The 27373-nt window shown below is 43.0% G+C and overlaps 1 protein-coding gene across 3 annotated transcripts in view; it reads left to right on the top strand.

The window, feature by feature from the left end:
* WDPCP (WD repeat containing planar cell polarity effector) overlaps nt 1-27373 on the top strand; it is a 420756-nt gene that overhangs the window by 62047 nt on the left and 331336 nt on the right. For all 3 annotated transcript variants that reach the window (XM_073672146.1, XM_073672144.1, XM_073672145.1), the window contains exons 5-6: nt 73-143; nt 404-463. In XM_073672146.1, the coding sequence (XP_073528247.1) occupies nt 73-143; nt 404-463 (131 nt within the window). The remainder of the gene's footprint in view (nt 1-72; nt 144-403; nt 464-27373) is intronic.

Raw genomic sequence — 27373 nt, 5'->3', positions numbered from 1 at the left:
TTACTGGGTAACGCAAAGCAATCCATGCACTGCGACAGCAGGCTGTAATTATTATTCTTTTTTTTTTCTAAGCTCGGGGCATCCCTTGGGTATTGAAGAACAAGCGTCCAGAAAAGCTACGGGACAATCTGATGGAGCTTGAGGTAGGTTTTTTAGAAAGTTACAAGAATGGCAACAAACAATCCTCCTTTCAATCACCTTTCAGCAGCTTTAATTTTCATAAAGGATCAGGCATTGGGGTGATGATAACTGCGCTTTTGTCCAGAGAACTACTTGAAAACAGTTGCATCTTTGTTTATGTGGCACGCTAATCTCTGGCTGCTGGAAGCGCCGAGGCACTTTAACCAGTGGTAGCAATGTACACAGCCCACTCTCCAGCTCACTGTTTTCTCTTGTCCTCCAGGAGCTGATGCAGAGCAATGAGTGTGTGCTCAGCAAATGGAAGAACAAATACGTCTGTCAGGTAAAATGTTTTGACATGCCCTTCCTCTAGTCAGTCAGTGGAGCTGAACTCTTATTCAGTGAGTGAAGTTTTTGTCTTATTATGTAAACCAGATTGCAAAAACAGAAATATTTTGATGCAGGTTTTGCTTCCTTGTTAATTGTGAGGGGTTTATACTAATAGAGGTGCAGTGCTTGAAAACGAATTCTACTAATGCTAGTGGGGCTACAAATCCAAGCACAACTTGGCTTGTGTTGACTTATTATTGTGTGTAAATTAAAGGGATTTTACACTTTGCCTTTAGCAGATGTGTTGCAGACATGATTTTGTGGCACTTACTAATATATAAGTATTACAGGTTCTCCGTTTAATGTCTGCTGGTAGAGGAGTATGTGACCAGAGCCTCCTCCAATTGCAAGACAGCTTTTCCATGTGATGCTTTTCTATTGGAGGAGACTGACGGGCAGGTGGTCACATGCTCCTCCATCAGCACCCATACTGAGAAGAAGAGGAGAGCTGTACCGCCTGGGAAGAAGGAGGAGAACCTGTAATACATATATATTAGTGAGTGCCAAAAAATCATTTTACCAACATATCTGTTAAAACAAAGATAAAGGCCCCGAGTCACTCAAGTGTTTACGCCAGAAAACTGGCATAAAACACTTTAAAAAGTAACAAATTTTGTCACAACGCAAAGATGTGCAAAATTACGCAACTGATAAGATGCCCCAAATTCATTAAGTATGCACCTGTTAATGAATTTGGCACATCTTGTTCCTTCACTCCTCCATTAAGATTGGTGAATGATGTGCCAAAGTGGCAGACACCTTCTAAGGGCTTTTTCACATGTCAGTGTGTCGAGTATGTGTGGGTACAATTTTCACACGTACTGGAGACACTGATACACGTAGACCCATTCAAATGAATAGGTCTGTGCACATGTCAGTGTGTTTCCACGGACCGTGTGTCCGTGGGCAAAACACGCTGACATTTCTTTTTCTTTCACGCTGCATGGGCCGCAAAACATCCCACACTGATGACACACGTCCATGATCCATGTGTCATCACTGTGACACGTACTGGTGCCTGGGAATCATGGGTACAGTTAGCGCTGTTCCTAAGCACCAGGTGCTGAAGGCATCTGTCATCATTGTCCAATGCTTGCGCTGCGATCAGCGCCAACAGGGGACAATGTTGACAGTTGTATTCTGTCCCCACTGTGTCCAGTGAGTGTAAAAATAAGAATAAAATAAAAAAAAGATATAATCACCTGTCCGATATACTGTCCCACGCTGTAATCTATCTGACTGACAATTCTTCATCAGCGTCTGTGGTGGGTTGAAGCAACCGCACACGCTGAGGAGCAAAGGAGAATGACTCACTGCAGCGAGCGGGTCCCTAAACTGTGCTGAGCTCAGTGAGTGACAAGACACTCACTGAGTCATTCTCCTCTGCTCCTCAGCGTGCGCGGTCGCTTCAACCCACCACAGACGCTGATGAAGAATTGTCGGTCAGATGGATTACAGTGTGGGACGTTATATCAGAAAGGTGAGTATAAGTGTTTTTATTTTATTCTTATTTTTACACTTGCGGGACACAGCGGGGGCAGAATACAACTGTCAACATTGTTCCCTGCTGGCGCTGATCGCAGTGCAAGCAGAGGACAATGGTGACAGATGCCTTCAGCACCCAGAGCCTGGAACAGCGCTAACTATACCGCATTTGACCCGGCGCCGGTACATGTGATCCTGATGCAGCACACGGTTGCCACACGTATGTCACACGGGTAGACACGGACATGGATATGTCCGATACTGTTTTTTCCAGTACCGGAAATATTAAGACGTGTGAAACAGCCCTAAGGGATTGTCTCTGAAAACAAATGATAGTTTATACCTCCCTGTACAACTTGCAGACTATGACTTGCCGTGTATGTACATGAGGTGTGGGTATATAAACCTCTACGGGACATGAAGAACTCGCTTTGCCCAGGCAGCTATGTTCGGGAATAGATGTAATACAGGTGTAATACTGTGTGTCACCTGTGCATTTCCCATAACTTTATATGCTTTGAGATTTCCTTTGATTTTCACATTTATTAGCTGACGTGTGGTAGGTTGTTGTCGGCTTTATAAATTATCAGCAATTAGGAAATGAATTGGTCAAGCGGCCGCCTCAGTAGTCCATGGACTAGAACTCTGTAAATCGCTTTATATTTGCCGCCATCATTGGCCCCTCTTTTGCTTAGTAGGCCAGGAGCAACTTCCTGCATGTGTCACACCGCAGCGACTACGTCACACCGTTCTTATGAATTAGTAGAGAGGATGGGGAATCCCATCCAGTGGCTAGGACCTACTACAATGGCCGCTGGACTTGAGTCCTGTGAATTGATTTGCTCATCTTTATGAATTAATACATTAAATTCATGTTTAGTTTATGATCCCTAAAGAAATTATAGGAACATTTACATACAGTGTGTGCAGCACAGTCGCTTAGTGATTAGCCATCCAACCTGACAACACTAGGATCTGTTCACGTCTTACCAGATGAGCCACTTTGCATTAGGACGGGAAAAGAGAGTGAAACTTCAGCCTGGAATTGTGACCCCCGTGTCTCCCACTATCTAACATTTCACACCGCTAGCACAGTTACAGCAGAGGGGAATGAGCGCTGACAGTGTTTGCAGCTGTGCAGTTAATTACTTATGGGCCAAGTTCAATAGCCACTGTTGCATATAAGGAGTTTCATAGAGGGAGATTACACCCTCTGTCACTTCATCAGCTTCCTGCAGCTCAGTCGTGGGCAGCTGATGCTTGCTAAAGCAACCAGAGGCCTAAAAATGGCTGCCTGGTTTACCATAGATTAAAGCCTAATAGATCGTGGAAGGCACATGGTCTATTAGTCAGCCTGCCAGTATAAGGCTACATTCACACATCCATTTCTATTTTCATATCAACGTGAAGTGGCCCATTGTTCTTTCAAGTGCCATCCACATTTCCTGTTTTGCATCCATGTTACATCTGTGTTTTTATTTTTCCTCATTTGTTTTTAAAACTGAAGAAGGTGGAATGTCTGAAGTTTTAATAACCCATTGACTCTTAGCAATGAGTCAGTTAAAATCAGATGAAACAGGGATGGAACGCTGAAGTACAGTCTGTCTTCCACATTTCATTTGTTTTTTACGGATCCCCATAGTCTTTCATGACCGAGTTTGATCCGCAAAACATATGAGAATAGGATGTGCTCTGAAACTCATGGACCCATTTTTAAAACTGATGTATGAAACACTATGGTGCGAGAAAAAAAAATGTACAGCAAACAAATGTACAACTGATGTGTGAATGCACTACACTGGGAAGCTAGATACTACACTGTACTACATAAGTATTACAGTTCATTATTAATGCAATCAAAGGATTGCTTGTGTAAAGAGGTTGTCCACTACTTTTACATTGATGGCCTATCCTTAGAATAGGTCATTAATATCTGATCGACCGGAGTCCAACACCCGGCACCTCGCCGATCAGCTGTTAACAGTGTCGGCGGCCACCGGCTGGAAGTACTCACTTGTGGAGCTGGCCGTCTTCTGATAGTGGCCGCTCCAGGGTACTGCACATCCACCTCTTATTGATTTGAATAGGAGGCGGATGTGCTGACCAAGCCTCGGCCATTACCAGAAGACTGCCAGCTCTGCAAGTGAGTACTTCCGGCGCTGCCGACACCGATAACAACTGATCGGCAGGGGTGCCGGGTGTTGGAGCCCGGCCAATCACACATTGATGACCTATCCTAGGGATAGGTCATCAATGTAAAAGTAGTGGATAACCTCTTTAAGTCCCCTATTGTAAAAAAAAAAAAAAAAAAAGTTAAAATTTTGTTACAATTTTTTTAAATAAAATCTAATTTGTCAAAAAAAAAAAAAAAAGTTGTTTAATTTAATAACAACCAAACGGCCTCCCAAAAAGAACACATATCATCTGATATCACCGCCGCTGTAACATGGTGAGTGCTGGAAGAAAACAACATAATGCTATCCAGAATTGCTATTATGTTCACCTCTCATAAAATGAAGAAAAAAAAAACAATCAAAAGCACATATGAGCCCAAAATGATACTAATAAAAATTAGAGCTTTATGCAAAAAAAGATATAAGTCTAAGAAAATGGGGACCAATATGTTTTATCGTACTTATCGTACTGAACTGTAGAATAAAAATGCATTTTAGTTATTCTGATTGGTAAATTGTGTTTAAAAAGAAAAAATAATCAAAAATTACTTACATAAAGTGTAATACAAAGTGATCAGAAAATCATATGTACCTGAAAATGGGACCAATGAAAAGATCATCTTGCGCCGGGAGCAAGCAATCATGGGATCCCAAGTATGTGATTTGCATACTTCTAGACACATGTAGACTAGACTTTTATTGAGTGAGGTCGCTCACGTCTAGTTGGCACATGAGTGCATTTATGCAAATCACATACTTGCAGCCACTCGTCCCCCGCTCCCAGCGTCGGAGGATTCACATAGTGACTGCAGACTTGTAGCCTAAGGCCGGACAATCCCTTTAATAAAAGTTAGGCTTGTATGTACCCCAAAGTGGTGCCAATGACAAATTTTACTCATCTTGGAAAAATTTATATCAGTTTAATTTTTTTTTAATCCTTAAACACTGAGTCTGGAGTACAGTTAGGAGTCAGGCATCAGAAAACTGTCTCTGTCCTCTGGAGTAATAGAGCAATTTTTCCTTTCTCCAAGTTTAGCCCTATTGAGGCATCCTCCTCCCTCTTTTACATAATATGTTCTCGTCTATATTATTTTTTGTTGTTTATTGTAGAATAATTGTAAACCTAAAGTAATGCATGAAAATAATATACATCTCATAATTCTGCATTCTGCCTGACATTCCTCTGTTATTCCTCCTGCAAATGTATGAGTGATTTTAGGACTTAATGCTACCATGGGGTGCGACATTGTCCCATCAGTGTTTAGTGAATATATAGGGTCATACTATTGGGAAACGGAAAATGCCCAGTTATTTAGAGAGTTCATGGGAGGGAAGGTGGTGGATCGGCACAACACATACTTATAAGAAAAGAGTTTTTGTTTTACGTAGAATACAAGTATTTCTTCCAGTCCCGTTTTTGGACCTGTCGTCCACAGATAATGATTTCTTTATTGCTCTTGTTTCCTTGTGAACATCACACTTGAGGAGTTAAAAACTTTGCAGCAGTCAGTGATTCCTCGGTCTGCGGCTAATAATGGCACCGTGGGATGCAGTCTACAGTCAAGTCTCTATCACATGCTCAAAGGGAAAGGGAAAAGGCCATCTTATCTCGCCGGCTTGTCAGACATATCACTGCTGTTGTCGGGAAGTGTTCGCGCGGTCGACCGGTGAAAGAAGTTGCCTTTTACATTCCAGTGCAGCCAGAAAGTGCGCTAGACCATAACCGGTCTTTTTTTTTTTTTCTTCCTTTTTCTACATATTTTGGCCAAGTTACAGGGGGCACAGAAAAAAATAAAATCTGCAGACCTGAATGTTTCTTGTTTTTGCTTGATTAGAGAAATGATGGAGAGCGTGCATGTGATGATCTGCGCCGAGCAGCAGCGTCGTCGTGCCGCTGGTAACTTAAGAGGGACGTAGAGGAATACTACCCAATCCTGACTAATCCGTGGCTCCGTTTTCACACGCCTCGCTCTGCATCTTCTCATGTTTGCTTATTCTTAATAATATGAAAAAAAAAATTGGTGGTAAAATAGACATGGTATTTACCCAGGGACTATGTCAATGTTTGCCTGTGCAGGTACACGCTTTGTGTAAGCCAGTAGGAAGCAGACTGCGATTCTAATTGGCTTCTCACTGAATGTCACCTATTGTATTAATATGCTTAATTGGAGCACTTTGCCGCCTGTCACTGACATCTAGGCTCCAATACTTACAGTTGGTATTAGTTCCCCATGACTGTTCTCCATATAGATCACATTACTAGTGAGGGAAAAACAATATTCATTTCACTACAGTTTGAGAATCCCTTGAAGCACTAGGTACATACCTCTGTAAGGTGCAGAATCCCCCCAAAAATCAGGAAAAGAATAAATAGCACAATATGCCACTGTAAGCTTTCCAATAAAATATCTGAACATTCATTCATTGGGGTCCGTTAGATAACGATGCTGTTCGTTATGTAACAGATCGTTATTTTAATGTTTTTTTTTTCTGGTCCTATAGCAGAAGAAAAGAAAAAAGGAAATAATGGTGCAGATGTGAATCCAGCCTACCTCGGCGATTATTCTTCTGGAGTGTAGAGCTTTTTCACACTAATTTCATACTACATTTTTTTAAAGCCTCACTCCAGCTTTTCTTTTTTTCCAGCGCTGGAGCGGTTCTTCTAATATAAGGTCCCTGCCCCCTGTCATACTCACCTTCCGGTGTTTCACCTTTTTTTTGGCACCTCTCCGTTTCCGCAGCACCATCTTGTGACTGCAACTTCTGAGTAGCCGGAAGTCAGAAGTGATGGTCCTAAACTCTCAATGCAAGTCTGTGGTAGTTGGAACGAGACTCTCATAGACTTACATTGGAAAGTGACCTCACTTTATGAAACACTGGAGATATCCGGCAGGTCACAAAGTGCCAGAGACCGACTGGAGCGGCGGTGATAAAAGGTGATTACGCTGGCAGGGGACTTAGAGTAGACGCAGCACTACAGCGGTAAAATTTAAAAAAAATGCTGGCGTGGTGCTTTAAGAATTAGAACTCCATTTTGCTTATACATAGCTCAGTATTTCTTGCATTCTTTCACATAGGAAAATGACAATATTTTGCCTGCTAGGGGTGAAGATGAACATATACAGCTTCTATTAAACTCCATAATAAAAAATTTTTTCAGTAAACTCCCCCTCGTGGTGACTGCAGCCAATCCTAATTTTATTCTCTTAGACCAGGGTTCCCCACCCTGTGGCTCTTCCACCAGCCATGAAGAGCAGGTCTCCAGATGGTGACTATGAGTAGCCTTGCACAGAAGAGCAGATCTGGATGTGCATAAACTCACAGAGGGAACGGGGGTGAGAAATATAGTAAGCTGGAGATAGGATGATACTATTGGGGTTTGTGCACACCTTAACTATTTGGTGCAGAAATTTCTACACCATTTCTTCATCTGTTGGCAAGAAAAACGCCGCCTAAAATAAATAACTAATCTGCAAGTCAAAAATAAGCTACATGTGCATGAGACTTAAATGGGTTGTGCCATGAATAAAAGTATATTTTTTTTTTCAACAGATCTTGGAATAAAAATAATTTCCACAATTGGATGTGTTTATATAAAATGTTCCTGTGCTGAGATAATCTTATAAATGTGCCCCTGCTGTGTACTGTGTAATGGCTGTGTCTTACCGTACAGGAACATGGTCTGATCATACCACATCTCCTGGGCAGGGGAGGAAGAAAGAGTGTACAGACATTACAGCCGGGAATCACAGCTGACTCTTTCTGTGAGGTAAAACATTTCTCTGCCTGTTTTTAAACAATGTTTTACTTCAAAGAGAGAATCAGCTGTGATCCCCGGCTGTCCTGTCTGTATACTCTTTTGCGTCCTCCCTGCCCAGGAGATGTGGTATGATCAGACCATGTTCCTGTACGGTCAGACACAGCCATTACACAGTACACAACAGGGACACATTTATAAGATTATCTCACACAGGGACATTTTATTTAAACATCCGATTGTGGAAATTAGTATTATTCCAAGATCTGCTGATTAAAATGTACTTTTGTTCATGGCACAACGTATTCTCATTCACTCTGCTGGTAACAGGAAACGCTTCAAGTTTTGAGACAAACCTGAACAAAAAAATACTCGACAAATCTGCAACGTGTGCACAGGTCCTTAGAGGGAAGCTTGAAGCTGGATGTGATACTTATGTTGCCTATATGTGAAGGTGGTACAGGGTGTCGCTGTGCTTTCTGTGAGGAATCTTTGGCTGACATCATACCGGTAATGGTGGGCTCTGAGTGTCACTATTGTGGGGTACGGGCCTGGATATGGCTCACGACTATCCTTCAGAGTTGAATGGGGTTTTGAAGGTAAGAAAGGTTGGGGAGCGCTGTCTTAGATTATGACTAAGTAGGTAAACAGGGGATTTTTACCTCGGACCCCAGTATAGTATGATACCATGTATTAAGATATATTTTTGAAAAAAAGATTCAGGAAGGCTTCACTGGTCTTTCTAAACGTAGGAGTCGAGACCGGAGCCCTATTCGGTGATTGGTAGTCTGCCCAATAGAGATGGTTGCTAATCACTTAGTAGGACCGCCCATTGGACTCCTAGGCATTGAAGGAGCTGGGATATTTATTGATAAAATGTAAGTTATACTGAATCTTTTCCCACAACCCTACAGTATATCTGTCTGCTCAGCTCCTCCTGCTCTATAACATGGCACTGCATGCGCAATGTGACCGGATCCTTTTATGGACATTTTCTGTTTTCTTAAGGGCTCTAGCTCACAGGACACCCTACATATGTTGTTTTATAAAGTTATCCTAATTGGAAACAATTTTTTTTATTTGCTAAATTGTGTTTATGCTGGACGTAGAAGAGCCTCCTCTGCTCCTGGGTTTTATGCAGCTGCTGATAGTTGGAATACACCAACCAGAGCTTAAGCCAAGGACAATGCAAGTCCTAAAAAGGCCAAGACGCCTCCATGCAACAATTTGGCCATAACTTATTATTTTACCATTCCCATTTAACAAATATTTCTTCATGATGCTGTCATTTCAGAGCATGCAGCTTTTTCATTATGTTTTTTCCTACATTTTTATGTTATATTATTGAAGGTGTGGTGACGCTGGTTGCCCAGCCTCTGCTCCGCGTACCTGACTTCTCATTGGGGGAAAATATTCTTCAAATGAAGGCAAAAATGAAAAAGGCAGAAAAGAAACATTTTAGGCTTATTCACACTTTTATAATAAGGCTTTCAAAAACGTTAAAAGGCAAATATCCACCTCCCAGAAAGCCTTATTATGTGGCTGAGAATATGAAGATTAGGTTGGCCATACACATCAGATAGCTGCCGACTAAAGCTGCCAGTTAGTTGTGTGGACATGTTATACAGAGCTCAGCATGGGCAGCAGAGAAACAGTGATTTTATCATGTACTCGTCCATATTCTTAGCCCTATATAACCCCACACCCTACCAGTGATTGGCCTCTTTCTGCCTATGCACAGTACACACAGAAAGTTCAGAGAACTGGCAGATTTATAGCAGATAAAACAATGATTTTATCAAAACTACAACACAGTAATTGATACATTGCTGGAATCAGGGTCTCTGCTTCTTCTCATGTTCCTCTCAGATGGGGTAGCAAAAGCCTAGTGACAAATTTCCTTTAAAGGGGTTGTTGTAGCTTATGATATTGACCCTATTCTTAGGTCATCATATGAAATCGGTGGAGGTCCAGCCACCAATCAGCTGATATCAGATCCGGCGGCGATCACTACACAGCTATTTGCAGGTAGATGTAATAACAGCTGATTGGTGATGGTGCTGGGTGTCAGACCTCCACTAGTCTGATATTGATGACGTATCTTAAAGGAAAGTCACTCATATCATTAGCTCGGACAGCCCCATTTAAGTTGCTGCCACACACTTTTAACTGCATCATAATATTTGCCTTATGAATAATTGAAATTCAGAATGTCTGACCCTTTCTCCCCCTGACATCATGTATCGGGAGTGTTGGGAGGCCCCATAATTGGTGATATCACCCGACACTATTCTAATATGTATGTACAACTTTATGCTACATCCACACATCAATTTTTCCTCATCCGTGTGCTGTATATTTTTAAGATGATGATCAGCACGCTGTCTCATAGAGAGTAATGGAACTATTCACACATCCGTGTTTTTTTTTTTTTTTTCCTTTTAATGGATCCATGTATCCGTTCTGTTAAACTAAGTGCATGTCTTATTCCATTTTGGCGTATCAGACTCGACAATTCAAATCTAATGGTATCCATCAAAAACCGATAGAAAAGGGGAAAGACATCCTTTTTCAACCATTTTTAAATTCTCTATTGCTCCATTTCAATGGAAAAAAAAAAAAGTTTAAATAGTTCACCTATTCAGTGTGTGAAAACAGGTGAACAATAAAACAAGCAAAAGGCATGTAAAACTGATGACACGAGAGAAAACGGACCATTTTTGACAAATGTAACAACGGAAATCTCCTTGGGACTGGGCTATTACATAGTGCAGGATCAGTGGAGAGTAAAAGACTTTTTATCTTGTAACTTTAGTGCTCCTTTGGACACAGCCAGAAGACTCCTCTGTTTGTTGTTGCTTTGCACTGTAGATCCACAGCATTTTGTTTCATTAATTGGATCATTATATTGTGTATTCATGGAAACTGCAGCCTGATATTAACATTTGTTTAATGATCTCTCCATAAGTGGGTTTGATCATTATTTCCCTCTTAAACAAATGTTTCTATCCTTGTAGAAGTAAGATATCTGTATAATAAAATCGATCATTCGTGACTAGGATTACTCTTATTTGTTTACAATGTTTGCCTTGGTGTTTGTACATATAATCATTAGAAAACTATTAGACTGGACGGTTTCCGCATTGATGGCTTTGTGTTTCCTATTTACTGCGTTACGTTTGGCGATACAAGATTTACTTTACAGATTTAAACTTTTGTGTGTTAAGACGTTGTTTACATTGTAGATGATGACAAGACTCAGGATTCAAGAGCAAAACTTGGCAGTCAGTTCATCGGCCATTAGGTGGGGACCTAAGTGAGCTTCGGTGCCTGGTGCATGCTTAATGCCCGTATTGTTCATCTTTAGAACAGAAATTCAGGCCAAGCAGACAGAGCTGGTTACAGTCTACCATGCTTATATCGAGTGGAAGACCAGTATATCTGTAACGTCTGCACGAGGCCACAGGCTCAAAAGGCTGCCTCAAACAGACTTGGCACAAGCCACTCCGTCTCTCTGCTTAATTATCATATCCCCTCTTCCCCTACACTTCACAGGGCCATGTGACGTGCACTGTCCTCCCTGACTTCCTGGACATGCGCAAAGCTCCGCTAACATAGAGCTCACATAGAGCGCGCTTTGCTTCATCCCGGCCCCGTCTGCCTGTGCTCTGTGCCGCAGGGTTCTATTGCGCAGGCGCCGTACAGTGACCCCCCGGCACCTGCGCAATAGAACCCTGCGGCACAGAGCACAGGCAGACGGGGCCGGGATGAAGCAAAGCGCGCTCTATGTGAGCTCTATGTAAGCTGCTCTTTGTGCATGCCCGGAAGTCAGGGAGAACAGTGCTCATCACAGGGCCCTGTGATGTGCAGGGGAAGAGGGGATATGATAATTAAGCAGAGAGGCGGGGATTTAGGGGAATAATAAGCAAATAGGAGGGGATTGCTTGGCGTCCCCCAGACGCCAAGCCTGTGGAAAAAAGAATTGATTAAAGCGCTTTTCTCTGCAATCAGACATCTGCTATGGGCCATACAGGTATGTATACACTGTGTGCAGAATTATTAGGCAAGTTGTATTTTAGAGGATTATTTTTATTATTGATCAACATCTATGTTCTCAATCAACCCAAAAGACTCATAAATATCCAAGCTTAATATTTTTGGAAGTTGGAGTGGTTTTCTTTTAGATTTGGCTATCTTAGGAGGATATCTGTTTGTGCAGGTAACTATTACTGTGCCGAATTATTAGGCAACTTAATAAAAACCAAATATAATTCCATCTCACGTGTTTATTTTCACCAGGTAAACCAACATCAGTGCACAAACTTTAGAGATAAACATTTCTGACATGCAAAAACACAAAAAAAAAAATTAGTGATTAATATAGCCACCTTTCTTTATGAAGACACTCAGCAGCCTTCCATCCATAGATTCTGTCAGTTGCTTGATCTGTTTTCGATCAACATTGCGTGCAGCAGCCACCACAGCCTCCCAGACACTGTTCCCAGAGGTGTACTGTTTTCCCTCCCTGTAGATCTCACATTTTATGATGGACCACAGGTTCTCTATGGGGTTCAGATCAGGTGAACAAGGGGGCCATGTCATTATTTTTTCTTCTTTTAGACCTTTACTGGCCAGCCACGCTGTGGAGTAGTTGGATGCATGTGATGGAGCATTGTCCTGCATGAAAATCATGTTTTTCTTGAACGATACCGACTTCTTCCTGTACCACTGCTTGGAGAAGTTGTCTTCCAGAAACTGGCAGTAGGTCTGGGAGTTGAGCTTCACTCCATCCTCAACCCGAAAAGGTCCCACAAGTTCATCTTTGATGATACCAGCCCATACCAGTACCCCACCTCCACCTTGCTGGCGTCTGAGTCGGAGTGGAGCTCTCTGCCCTTTACTGATCCAGCCTCTGGCCCATCCATCTGGCCCATCAAGAGTCCAACTCATTTCATCAGTCCATAAAACCTTTGAAAATCAGTCTTAAGATATTTCTTGGCCTATTCTTGACGTTTCTTGTTCAAAGGTGGTCGTTTTTCAGCCTACCTTACCTTGGCCATGTCCCTGAGTATCACACACCTTGTGCTTTTTGATACTCCAGTAACGTTGCAGCTCTGAAATATGGTAAAACTGGTGGCGAATGGCATCTTGGCAGCTTCACACTTGATTTTCCTCAATTCATGGGCAGTTATTTTGTGCCTTTTTTGGCCAACACGCTTCTTGCGACCCTGTTGTCTATTTGCCATGAAACGCTTGATTGTTCGGTGATCACGCTTCAAAAGTTTGGAAATTTCAAGACTGCTGCATCCCTCTGCAAGACATCTCACAATTTTGGACTTTTCAGAGCCCGTCAAATCTCTCTTCTGACCCATTTTGCCAAAGGAAAGGAAGTTGCCTAATAATTAAGCACACCTTATATAGGGTGTTGATGTCATTAGACAACACCCCTCCTCATTACAGAGATGCACATCACCAGATTTACTTAATTGGTAGTTGGCTCTCAAGCCTATGCAGCTTGGAGTAGGACAACATGTATAAAAAGTATCATGTGATCAAAATACTCATTTGCCTAATAATTCTGCACGCGGTGTAGATTTACTTTTCTATACCCTGTATGGCCATTGCAGTGATCTGATATCGCCCAGGGGGTGACAGATTCCCTTTAAGTAGGGTGTGGTGCTTTCCAATTGGCTGGAGCAGGGAGCTGATAAGTTCAGCTGAACAGCACACACACCCATACTGCCAGACTGGGTGTCACTACAGGTCCCAGCCACGCTAACCATATGAGCTGGACAGAGTCTGCCGGCCAGAGCTTTTGGTTCTGACATTTCTATCATCGGCACCGCCTGCAGAGTAAATATGGTGGCACCTAGTGAGAGAAGCTGCAGGAGCAGGTTCTGGTTGAGATGTGACAATATCACTACAATGACAAGATGGACCATACCAAATTGATTGTACTTGAATTAAATGTTGCTGTGCAATTGCAAATTTTAAAGGGAATCTGTCACTATGTTTTTGCTGTGTAGTTTGAGAGCAGCATGATGTAGGCGCAGAGACCCTGATTCCAGTGATGTATCACTGGGCTGCGTGCTTTAATTTTGATAAAATCAGTCTTTTCTTTCCTGCAGATCTAGCATTGCTTAGAATGCTGATCTGTGTATAACCTGCTAACACCACTGATTGGCAACTTTTGGTGTACACTGTGCATAGGCAGAAAACTTCCAATCAGTGGTGGTGGCGGGGTTACACTGATCAAGAGGACTACATGGCACGAGATAACTAGTCCTCTGGTGATAATCTCTTGCTGATAAAACTGTGATTTTATTGAAACAACAAGCATCCCAGTAAGTGATACATTGCTGGAATCAGGATATCTGGCCCAGCACCATTCGGGTATGTGCCCACAGTCAGGAGCCACCTGTGGCCCCGACGCTGCTGAATAGCCGCACGGCTTCTGCCTCCGCAAAAGAAGTTGACATGTTGTGGGTCTGAAAGACACGCTGCTTGTCAGTTTTTCGCTGGTGAGCCGCAGCTGAACAGAGACGCATAGTGGACATGGGCTTTCTAGAAATCCATCCACTATGCTGTATCATCTGGACGCTGCGGGTTTGATGCTGCATAATACACAGCTTCAAACCCGCAGCGGCTCCTGACTGTGGGCACATACCCTTCTGCTCAGATTAAATGGCAAAAACCTTGTACTTTGGAACTAGATTGGAAATTCATGTATGAGGAGTTGGGAAGAGTGGGCTTGTATGGTAGGGTTGGGGTTTCAGATGTTTGTATTTCTATCTCCTGCTGTTTTATTATCTGTAATTGATTTCAAATTCAATTAAAAAAAACTACTTGATTTAAAAAAAAAAAAAAAATAGCAAAAACCCGTTGACAGATGCCCTTTAAAAATAACCATTATTTGGGGAGAGGGAAAGAGAAAACTGTGAAATAGAGGAAGGAGAGCGTATGTATACCGGAGGAGGCCTACCACTATAAAGAGGGGTTGTTTTATCTTAATAAATAATTTCCATATGACCTAATAGGGCCTAACTATGTCAAAAAGGGGAGTTAACCATTTGGGACCAATGCCTATGATCCAGTAGATAATCCACAAACAAGCGCTTGTAGGATTATCTGCCTGTGTTATCAACATGCCGCAGATCACCCACGAAACAAAAACACAGTTTGTCAGGTTATCGGATCATTAAGCCATCGTAAAGATGTTTGTTTTGAGCTGCACAACACCTTGTATAAACAGTGAAAGGTAATCTCTTACTTTCCTTCAATTCTATTTTATCTCCTATTACAGTTTAAACTGAAAAATAGGTTAAGAAATCTTCTGTGTCTCAGGAGATCACCCGTGTCACCCGCTCTCACTGCCCTGTATCTGGATGTAGGACAACTGGCTGCAGCAAGAACCTCCCCATGTGCTCTGCTTCAAGGGGACAACAGATCAAGCCCACCTCCTAGTTAAGGTGGCGGAGTTTCTGCCAGCCATTAGCTGAAAATGAAACATAACTATATTTCTTATCTAAGTTTAACATTCATATTTAGGATTGTTCCTGTACCTACCATAATGAGAGTGAAAGCTTTTGCTGCATAGGAACCACCAGGTAGTGACCATCAAATTAAAATCTAATTAGTGAAGGCTACCAATACACCAGAACAGTAAAGCAGTAATCAAAGACGTAGCTGGGGTTGTTACCAAATAAAAGAGCAATGTGAAACACAGGTCAGAGTCAGAACATGGAGGAGGCTAGTGAGAGGACCATACTGGACAGAAGAGAGTAGTCCATGCTATGGTCAGACCAGGACTCTGTCAATGTGGCTTTAACCTTCAACCCCACATTACGCTCTCTTGTACTGGTTGATAAGGACACAGCTGCAGGGTTTCTAGACCAATGTGAGAGCTGGTGGAGGTAAGTCAGGGCGTGAATAATCATCTCGCCAACTAATTTCCATAGGCAATAAATTTTTGTAGAGTAAATACATTGTACATGTTGTGTTCCTTTGTTTGACACTTTCATTACACTCTCTGTATTGCAACACCCCATTATTATTGTATTGTTATCGATGACTTCCTAATGTAATGCAGATTTATTATCAGGGCATTCTTACATCAGATGGAAACACAATGCTATAAATTAAGTATAGCCGTGGTTCAAGGCCACCATGTACTACAAAGAAGCTGCAATAACACAAAATTATCAAAGTAGAAGTCACATCACGATCAAACATACTGTATGTATCAGCTCTATGGAAGAATTACTGCCTATGGAGAAGAAGCAAAGGTGTCATCGCTATGTGTCTCTCGTCTCAGGGATTCAAAGATGGAAGTCATACACTCACCCACTCACATCCTGTATTAGGTATAATATGATGCAGCAGATTTATCAATACTAATTCTTACAATGTAAACATTCACATTAGGCTAACGTGGGCCGCACCCAATGATGTTTACTGACAGTATAATGAGTATGGGGGCTGCCTGACTCTCCGCCGCTCCCAGCAAATGATGTTGGGGGGAGAGAAAGATCTAGCACATCAGATTTCCGACAGCTGATCTTGGCGATAAGAGATAAGCCGCTGCAAGAGAAGTCTGGAGGCGGCTTTTTCTTAAAGAACGTAGGGGCACTTGGCCGAACGTTCCTGTGTATGGGGAACACGGGAGAGATTACTATTGGTTGACAGCTACCTATTGTGTATGGAGGGCTTTAGATACTTTCTATGAATGTCTTGCCCGAACTTCCAGGTTGTGCAATCCCAGCATGCGGAGCCTGATTCCCCAACTCTCCACATCCCCTCTTGCAGTGAAGGAGCGAGATCTCGCTCTTTCCACTAACCTAACGTTGCCATGTACTTTACTGGACTGTTAACCACTGTCATGGTATTACCATTTGGTAACATTCGGTAGCAGCTTAGTAAAGTACGAGGCAGCGCTGGGTTAGTGGAAACAGCGATATCTCTCTCACTGTTAGAGGGGCTGCTGATGGTTGTGGGATTCAGTTCTGCATGCTAGGGTCCCACAAGCAGGTTCTGGCCTGACTTTGGTAGAAAGTCGGGCCCTTTTGGGGGACTTTTAAGAGCACTTATGAGCACTTTTCACACCACTCAAATGGCAGCCCAGATTGGTGATAGGTTCTCCTTTAAGCACCAAGAGATTATTCTGTTTTTTTCAGTCCTATATTGAGTCAAAACTTTTTTACTTATCCATTTTGTAGCTCTGAAAGTAGTTGTCCGGCCATAGGCTACAAGTCTGCTGTCATTGTATGTGACGGCAGACTTGTAAATCCTCAGCTCACACGCACTGCGGGCGCTTGACAGCGAGTATATGATTTGCATAAATGCGGTCACGTGCCGACTAAATGGGCGCGGCCTCGCTCACTGCAAGTGCATTGAGTGAGGCCAGAACATAGAGTGACTGCAGACCTGTAGTCTTAGGCTGGAAAACCCCTTTAAGCTTTTAAATTAACACACTTGGAATACTGTACATTGAGTCAGTAGTCTTCATGGATACGTTCAGTGAAGGCGCCATGGGCTTTTCAATACATAGCGTGAATGTAGAGTTAAAAAAAATTAGGTGATCTGATCATACGATGTATGTGAAATCTGCCCAGGTCCCTAGCTGTCCTGCTCAATGGATACAAAGGCTTAGGGGGAACATTGCGCAGGTTACATTTTTGGGTTATTACAAGTATTAACTATATTCTTGATATTGATGTCAATTACTTCAAAGTGTATAAAACTTTACATTTGCCAATTTAAAGCAGATCTGTCACCATATTTCACGATTATTAAATAGATCTCTCAGACCAGAAGAGGCTGGTGTCAGTGGCGTAACTAGAGTCCAATGGGCCCCGGTGCAAAATTTGGACCTGGGAACCCCCCCACATGTTGGTCAGATGTATGGCCCCTGGTAGTGTTCTAAATCCTATAAGGACATACATACATACATACTATAAGGACATATAAGTTGCATCCCCGTAGTAATGTCCCCCATCTTGGGCCCCATCCTGGTATATATATCCCCTATCCTGCTATATGTCCCCCTGTTCTTTAATGCATAACTCTCACGGACTCTGTTGCGGTTGCGATTGATATGCCCCTGGCTGATCATCTTGCCATTAAAAATTCCCTGTCTGGGTGGCTATACAATCCTGATATTGAAATTAGTATTGTATGACTCCTGCTATAGCTGAAGTCATAAAATCTTTAATTTCTAGCAGTAAAAAGGGATTGTACCGCCGCCATTCTTAGAGATCTATTTAATAATGTATGCAGTTTATATAGTAAAATCTGGTGACAGATCCGCTTTATTGCGAAATTTTGCCTTTACACATCTGTGCTTTGTAGGACACACTGCTAATTTATCTTTCGGCCTCTGATTACAATGATTGGGACTACAACCCACTATGATGGAGACGTCTGAGGAAGCGCATTCCATAATGTCATGGAGCAGAAAGTGATCAGACGAGCGGAGATTTTCTTGTAGTTTGATCTGATTTTTTTTTTCCTATCAACGTCATTGATCATCTGGTTATAATAACATGGTTGCATTTTGAATAATGGAAGAGAACATGCTCTACCTGTAGGTAACCTGACAGTACATATATCACAAACGATCTGTCTTGTAGTATGGCAGCGCCGCTGTTCAATATGATAGATGATACGACTCATTACTGCTTGATTTGCAGAAAAACATAATTTTAGGTGTTGGCTTAATTTCAGGACATTTCTTTTGCCGTAACTTGAAGTGAAAGAATGTAGGAGTTTAGAGTAAGACATATATTACTGCTGCCATTCTTTATGTTGATGCATTTTCGAGGCTGAGCTAGATATACAGAGCAGCGCTCCTCTGAAATTCACAATGACCACATTATACCGGGCTAGAAGATTGATTTCTGCCCGTGTCTCACAAGAGCTTTTATTTGTTGCTTATCATATGATATTGCATGGTTCATAAAACTTCTGAATGATTTAACTACCAGCCGGTGATGCAGTTTAATGATTGTGATTATCTGGTTATTTGTGATATTCAAGTATTTTTTTTTTTTGATGGACTGTAACATCAGCTGAAGATCTACCTCTTGTCCTAAATGATAGAAAACATTTGTAAGCAAGTCCAGGATTATTATGGAGAAAGAAGAGAAAGTATAAGAGTATATTAACATTTGGGAGAGGGAATATATTGCAGAAACCTCTGCAACTGTCCCTGGAGCTCGCAGAAATCCATGTGCTTGATGCCAAACGAGTCCTGTTCAGATGAATGGGGCTGACATTTCTGCAACAAATCTGCCACTAGTGAATAGATATTTTAATGTTTTTACATAATTTTATATAGATGTGTCAAATATTTTTGTGTAATTTGTAGCTATACTTTTCACTTTGTCATCAGAGTCAGATCTATTCTTATCGTTTGCCTTATAATCAGAGAATGCACTGGACACAGTTTATGAGTCTGGTGTATTTACGCAGAGAACGATTCTTCCACCTTTTCCCTCTCTCTTCATGTATGTCGGGCACTGATATACAGCAGCCAGCCGTCATTAACTGCACTGATGGACTGGGGGAGAGCTCCCCTCAAGAAAAGACTGCACTCGCAATGGGAGGCATTTGCTTAAATCAGGGGTCTCAAACACGCGGCCCGCGGGCCGCATGAGGCCCCTGAGGCTGCTTTATGCGGCCCGCAGGCACAGACCCCTTGACGATCCCGACCTGGTCCAGGAGGAGCCGCCGACAGCAGCGCTGAATTGCCGCACAGAGACTGTTTCCCAGCACTGTATTTCCAATGCCAGCCGCTGGCCAATCAGAGGCCAGCAGCTGATATCTGCGTGTCGGCGCAGCGAGTATGACGTCATTGCCATATGCAGATGTCAGCTGCTGGCCTCTGATTGGCCGGCGGCTGACATTGAAAATGCTGTGCTGGGAGACAGTCTCTGTGCGGCAATGCAGCGCTGCTGTCGGCGGCTCCTCCTGGACCAGGTCGGGATCGTCAAGGGGTCGGACTCTGTGGTGCCTGCGGGCCACATCTGCAGGAAGGCCGCCGAGGGAACGGAGGACAGGTGAGAATCATCTTTTTTTTTTTTCTATTTTATGTGTGTGAAGAACAGGGGGCACATAGCCACAACATGGGGACCAGGATGGGGCACATAGCCACAAGAGGGGACCTGGATGGGGCCCATAGCCACAAGAGGGGACCTGGATGGGGCACATAGCCACAAGAGGGGACCTGGATGGGGCACATAGCCACAAGAGGGGACCTGGATGGGGCACATAGCCACAAGAGGGGACCTGGATGGGGCACAGAGCCACAAGAGGGGACCTGGATGGGGCACATAGCCACAAGAGGGGACCTGGATGGGGCACATAGCCACAAGAGGGGACCTGGATGGGGCACATAGCCACAAGAGGGGACCTGGATGGGGCACATAGCCACAGGATGGGGACCTGGATGGGGCACAGAGCCACAGGATGGGGACCTGGATGGGGCACAGAGCCTCAAGATGTGGACCTGGATGGGGCACATAGCCTCAAGATGTGGACCTGGATGGGGCACATAGCCTCAAGATGTGGACCTGGATGGGGCACATAATGGGGACCTGGATGGGGCACAAAGCCACAAGATGGGGACCAGAGCCACAAGATGGGGACCTGGATGGGGCACATAGCCACAGGATGTGGACCTGGATGGGGCACAGAGCCTCAAGATGTGGACCTGGATGGGGCACATAGCCTCAAGATGTGGACCTGGATGGGGCACATAATGGGGACCTGGATGGGGCACAGAGCCACAAGATGGGGACCAGAGCCACAAGATGGGGACCAGAGCCACAAGATGGGGACCTGGATGGGGAACATTGCCACAGGATGGGGACCTGGATGGGGCACATAGCCCCAAGATGGGGACCTGGATGAGGCACATTAGTACAAGATGGGCGCCAGGATGGGGAACGTTGCCACAGGATGGGGACCTGGATGGGGCACATAGCCACAGGATGGGGACCTGGATGGGGCACATTAGTACAAGATGGGGACTTGGATGGGGAACATTACTACAAGATGTTTTCCATTATTACTATATGATGCTAATTGTAAGACAATATTACTGTATGTGGCCAATTGGGGGAAATAAAATTGTAAAAAAAATAAAAAATAAAATAAAGCATGAAAAAATATTGGGCACTAAAAATGCTGTTTTATATGTAAACTAAAGTAAACACAAAAAAGTGCACGTTTATTATCGCCACATCCATAACGACCCAAGCCATAAAAAAATAAACACGGCAAAAATGTTCAAAAGGTGTACACAAAAAAAAATGGTATCACTAAAAATGTCACATTGAACAAAGAATGCGGCCCCCCAAATTAAAATTTTTTCCATGTGCGGCCCATATACCCAGCCGAGTTTGAGACCCCTGGTGTAATGGACCCCACATAGTCCTCCATACAGTGTAATGGGCCTCACTTAGTCTTCTTACAGTGTAATGGGCCCCACATAGTCCTCCATACAGTGTAATGGGCCCCACGTAGTCCTCCATACAGTGTAATGGGCCCCACGTAGTCCTCCATACAGTGTAATGGGCCCCACATAGTCCTCCATACAGTGTAATGGGCCCCACGTAGTCCTCCATACAGTGTAATGGGCCCCACGTAGTCCTCCATACAGTGTAATGGGCCCCACGTAGTCCTCCATACAGTGTAATGGGCCCCACGTAGTCCTCCATACAGTCTAATGGGCCCCACGTAGTCCTCCATACAGTCTAATGGGCCCCACGTAGTCCAACATACAGTGTAATGGGCCCCACATAATCCTACATACTGTATAATGGCCCCACGTGATGCTCCATACTGTATAATGGCCCCACGTGATGCTCAATACTGTATAATGGCCTCATATGATGCTCCATACCGTATAATGACCCCACATAAAAAAAAAAAAAAAACTACTTGCCTCTGCCCTTTCCAATGCTGATCTGGTCTCCTCATATATTATTGTCCTACCTGTGGGCATGCTTGCCATCTCCTCAGCACTACTACTACTGCCGCCACTCTTCTCACCCTCCGCTGCGTACGGCCTGATGGGAGGACGGGCGTGCAGAGGCGAGTGGCCGTGGCACTTGTGAAGGGGGGTGGCGCGCGGGCTGAGAATGGCGGCGGCAGTGCTGAGGAGATGGAGCTTGTACCCACCGGGAGGGCTCTGCGTGCCTCTTGTGGCACGCGTGCCATAGGTTTGGCTCCACTGATCTATAGACTTGAATGAATGAATGAATTTGAGTCGCAGAATGCCCGAAAAACAGATGTCTCTGCTTTTTTTTTTTTTTTTTTTTTTACAATGAGTTTTCGAAAAATAGCAAATGTGAACAGCCATATAGCTTATGAGTACGTGTTGTATCTTTGAAAACTATGGATAGAGCACGTTCTTGAATCATGGATGTATGATTAAGTACTAGGGGCAGAAATTCCCAAATCCACATGATTCTCATGGTTTTTGAGGATTGTTAAAAAGCCTGAAGATTTTAATGAGACCAATTCTTGATGCAATTGTATTATTAGTGCTACATACTTTGTGCAAAAATATATGTGGCTTTTTGATGCTAGGGAACTGGCACAGAGCACTTGATACATGTCCTGCTATGTGTCCTGTGTATTCTCTGATTGCTGCTATTGTCCAAATGACACATTATTTTTTGTGCCAATTTGGCTAATAAGAGTGTGGACTGATGCCCTTACATAAGGGAAGCATAGTGTGATGACAGATCAGATTCACCCAGGGAGGATACCTGTATATATCTGTTGTATAGCTCTGTAATGCATTTACTATGAATGAAAGCTGTAGCACAGTGGCTGCTGTTATCACGTCATTCATTGCATACACACCTAGACGTAAAACATAAAGGCCTCTGCTGGCCAACACACAGGTCCATTTCTTCATTTCTCGTCTTTCTTTTCATGCTTTACCGTTTTCTTCCTTGGGGTAGCTCAATTCCTTTATACTATCACAGTAACCCGTGGCATCTTGTAGGTATATTGTGGATGAACTTGTGCTGATAGAAAACAAATTAAATGTTGCGGATCACCAGGAGCTTTTCTGCAGCCAAAATAGTATTTCTAAAATTTCTGTTTGTTCAGTGGCGCCTTTCAGGGAATTTTACAGTGCGCACCCAGTGATCACACACAGAGAGGCCATCGGCGTGATACACGGAGCAGGACAGGACTCTTTCACTCTTCTCTGAGGAATGCCATTATTCGGACAGCAGCTTATCGACCGCGCAGAGCTGTAAGCAGGGAGGAAGAAGAGAGCGCAGCATCCTTTAAATTACTAATTAGCAACTTGGGCACTGAGGAGGAGTTATAATTAGTCCTAGGTAACCTAATATGGATGGCCACTATAATCACCTGAGGCTGAACCCGTCAGTAATTGTCGTCATTCAAGTCAGATCATCCATCCATAACTTGCAACTCGCATTCATTATCACTTAATTATAGCAAACAAGCAAGCTTGTTATACAGCCAGAGAACACATTCATAACACCGGTGCCACAATGGAAATGTGTGCGATATCTACAATGATGTCCCTTTTCTGGCCACCGGAAATTTTCCTAGAATTATTGAATTAGCTAAAAAAAAAGCAGCTGCGTATATTCTTGGGGATTAGTAGTATAGGAAAAGTTAAAGAAGAAAGGCCTGCAAGGCACAAAGGTAATTCTCAGCGTCTGCTCTTGTGCATTATTAATGGCGCAGTTGCATCGGGCTACTCTCTCTATGTTACTCCGACCAAGATTAGCAACCAATGAGAACAGAGCAACATAACCAAATTCACCAGAAAGATTGTTTTGAACTTCTCCAGAATCGAAAATTTTTCAACATTGAGTTTTTTTTTCTACAGGGATTTAGGCATTAATAAAGATATATAATGAAGTTTACTAAATAAAAAAAAAAAGTAGCATCTGGTCGCACCATTTTCTACCTTTTTTTAAAAAAAAAATTGTGAAAAAGCTATTATACCCTAGAAAAGATTTGCTAAGATTTACTAAATTTAATAAGCACCAAAATTTGAGTTAAATTTGTACCAAAAATTGGTGTGAATGCCTTGCACCATATTTATTATGTGTTTTAAGCCTCAATTATCTTGTGGTTTTTGCACAACACTGATGACACTGACACCATTTTTTTACGGACGTGTTTAAACATGGACGTGTGAATGAGGCCTAAGTGTGGCATACATTTTTTGTGTGTGAAAGAAAAACAACAAAGTAAAAAACTTCCAAACTTCTTCTACTTGCTAAAAAGTTAAAACGGACAGCACTTGGATGACACACATTTTTCTCATGGACACATTGAATTGATTATTTTTTAATGTCCACCAAAAAACAAGGACATGTGAAAAACATTTTGGTTCCAAAACATTGATCTAAAGTAAAAGGCAAAATGAAGTTGGACAAGAATGTCTAGAGATGCGCCAAACGTATACAGTGTGAGCCACTGAGATAAGTTTGACGCTTGTAGTCTTGTTCTAAGCTGTCTAAATTTAAGACAGTATTAATAAATCTGCCGGGTGCAAATCCAGCTCAGGGGTATGTTAACACAGTTTGTTTGTTTTTTTTATGTGGATTTTGAAGTGGATCCTACTTAAAATCCACATAAAAAAAACTCTTTGTGAACCTAGCCTTGGTCTTTTTTCAACTCTTTTTGAGCGACTCCACTTGTAAAAACACCAGAAAAAGTGCTCACAAAACGCTCAAAAGAATCTTCCTATTAATTTCTATGGAAAAAACGACAGGCTTTTTTTGACCGTCTTTTAAATGTTTCATGCCTTCAAGGACACAAATCTGTTATTAGAAGTGACATCTATTCTTCTGTTGTTTTCCAATAAGATGATGCGTAATAATATACAATAGAAGTGAATGGGAAGTTAAAAAGATGCCCAAAAAACTGTGTAAAAACTAAGTAAAAATTACGATAAATCACTTCAGGAAATGACCAAAAGTGCTCAGGATTACAAATTGCCGAGAAAACGATAGAAAAAAAGGAGCAATTCCTGAAGCATCTTACTCTAGAAAAATGTACATTTTTGACCACCAGAACATACCTTAGTGTGAACACGAGGAAAAAGGAAAAGCACAAGACCGCTCACCTTGAGGGGTGAGGAGTATCTGCAGTCTCGCATGGATCCAGCCAGAGCAGCTGTGATATAACTAGGAAAAAATACAAAACGATCCAGCGGGAACTGCTCAAAAGTTAATAAAACTTAGCTTTTATTTAGCCTTTAAAATGTCATACTCCACCACATGTTGACATAAGTGCATTATAGGAGTTAGGACCTACGGTACGTGTTTCGATGTTAGTCTTAATCATGGTCAGTTCCTGCTGGATCGTTTTGTATTTTTTCTTAGTGTGAACATGCACTTAATTTTTCACAACACATACGACCACTTACGTTTCCACTACAGATTTCAAAAATGTTTTAACAAGTGAAATCTCACTTATTGAAGTGGTGTTCACATGATTAACCCTAAAATCACGACAGGTAGCCACATTGGGTGTAATTCTTGTGTGGACCCATAGTCACTGTTCCATCTAAGCATACAACAGCTTTTTCAGGCGGCTCCGCTCCGAAACCTATTCACATTATCACCCAGAAAACGTTCAAAAGGATGAACATTTGCATTTCTATGTAAAAATCACTTGCTGCTCAGACTTTTGAGCCGCTTTTAACCGCTTCACATTTCCAAAGACGCCAAGTGGCAAAAAGAAGTGTTAGACCTTTCTTCAGGGGTTTTCTGCTCTGAAGATGCTCTATACTTTACAGTAAATGACAATAGGATGGCAAAAAAACCCCATCATCTGCCAAAAATCAGGAAATAGCGCTCAGGAAACAAAAAACAAGCCTCTTCCTCTTGGAAAACTCCACAGGTTCGCCCGCGTGTAAAAGACGTCATGTGCATATCCCCTATGCTGGGTGCATTAGAAATGATAGAGTTAAAAAATACCGCGCTCTGCAGGCGGGTATATCTGTAATCGGGCTGGTTTCTCTCATTAATATTTTGTTTTAACACTTTCCTTTCCAGATTACTCAACTTTGAGGGAAGACAGCCAACAGCAGTTCACACCACAAATCCATGACTGAAATCTAATGGGTAGCCATGGATTCCACTGCAAATACACGGCAGAGTTTTTCATGCAAAAAAATCCATCATGTGAACATACCCTTATGCAGTTCTTAACATTGATGAGTTTTCACTATTCACATGGCTAATTAGCACTATCCTTATTTGTTTTTCTGAACATCAAAGCTATTGCTGGAGGGAACATACCAGTGGTACTTACTGGAGTTGGGAGTCATGCTATTAAGAGTCTGTTGCCTGTTGGTGTGAAGACTTTTGACCTTTGCTGTACAAGCTGTGTGCACTTTTGTCTTGTATTGCTCAAAGCATTGATTGCATTGCATTGACGTAAACATTTCCATAAGACTGCTGATGCTTTACAACAGCAAAATAAGCACTTTCCTACTGAAAGCTGTATCGCCCCAGTGATGCCTGTTCCCCAGTCTTTGTTTACAGAGCTGAAATGGGGACATCTCCTCTACAATATGTGACTACTGCAGCCAGTCACTGCGTTCGGCTCTTTGTGCCTTCTACCTTGGCATCTCTGCAGAACCCAGTGATTGGCTGCAGCAACATGCTATAGACATGATATCAACATTTCGACCCCGCAAACAAAGACTAGCAGAGAAGCTTAACTGTAGTAGCCATTACAATAACTAAACTTGACAACCCCTTTAACCCCTTCCCGACCCATGTCACAGTGTCTGTGACATGGAAACCGGTGCGTTCCCCACCCATGTCACAGCGTCTGTGACATGGCGGGATCGCGCCCCTGCAGCGCGTGCGAGCGGGGTCACTCAGGTGTCACAGTTGCTGATGCAACTGGACAACCTGTAGTTGAGCCCAAGGGGGGTGGATTAATCCCCTCGTGCCTAGGACCCCTCCGATTGGCAGTTTCACTTTCACTTTAGCGAAACTGCCAATCGGAATGAATTTAAATATTTCACCAATGGAAATTGGTGAAATATTTACGATCTGGGCATGGCCTGAGGCATATAGCATCAGCCATTGGCTGGGGGGAGTGTCACCTCTGTCCCCCCCCCTCCTCCCAGATCTGATTGGGGCTAGTGTCCATGTGACGCCAGCCCTCCAATCAGATGTGGAGGGGGTTGTTTTTACCATGGCTGACCAAGCTCCCCAGCTTCATCCCGTCCGTGGAAGCTGAGGAGCTTGGTCACCCGCCGATCTGCTGCCACCAATCCGCAGCCGGTAATACTTCCCCCCTTGTCCGACTCCAGCCCCCACCCCAGTCCAATTTCATACCTCCGCTCCCTCCCACGTCTGCATCCACCGGCTGGTGCTCTCCTTCTGCCAGCCGATGTAAGGTGATCACAGGCAGCAGCAGGCTC

This window comes from Phyllobates terribilis, unplaced genomic scaffold (assembly GCF_046119375.1).
Source record: "Phyllobates terribilis strain yellow unplaced genomic scaffold, ASM4611937v1 Scaffold_3__8_contigs__length_932513732, whole genome shotgun sequence".
NCBI lineage: Eukaryota > Metazoa > Chordata > Amphibia > Anura > Dendrobatidae > Phyllobates > Phyllobates terribilis.
The sequence above is the reverse complement of the archived record's forward strand: the minus strand, read 5'-3'. Positions and strand labels throughout refer to the sequence as shown.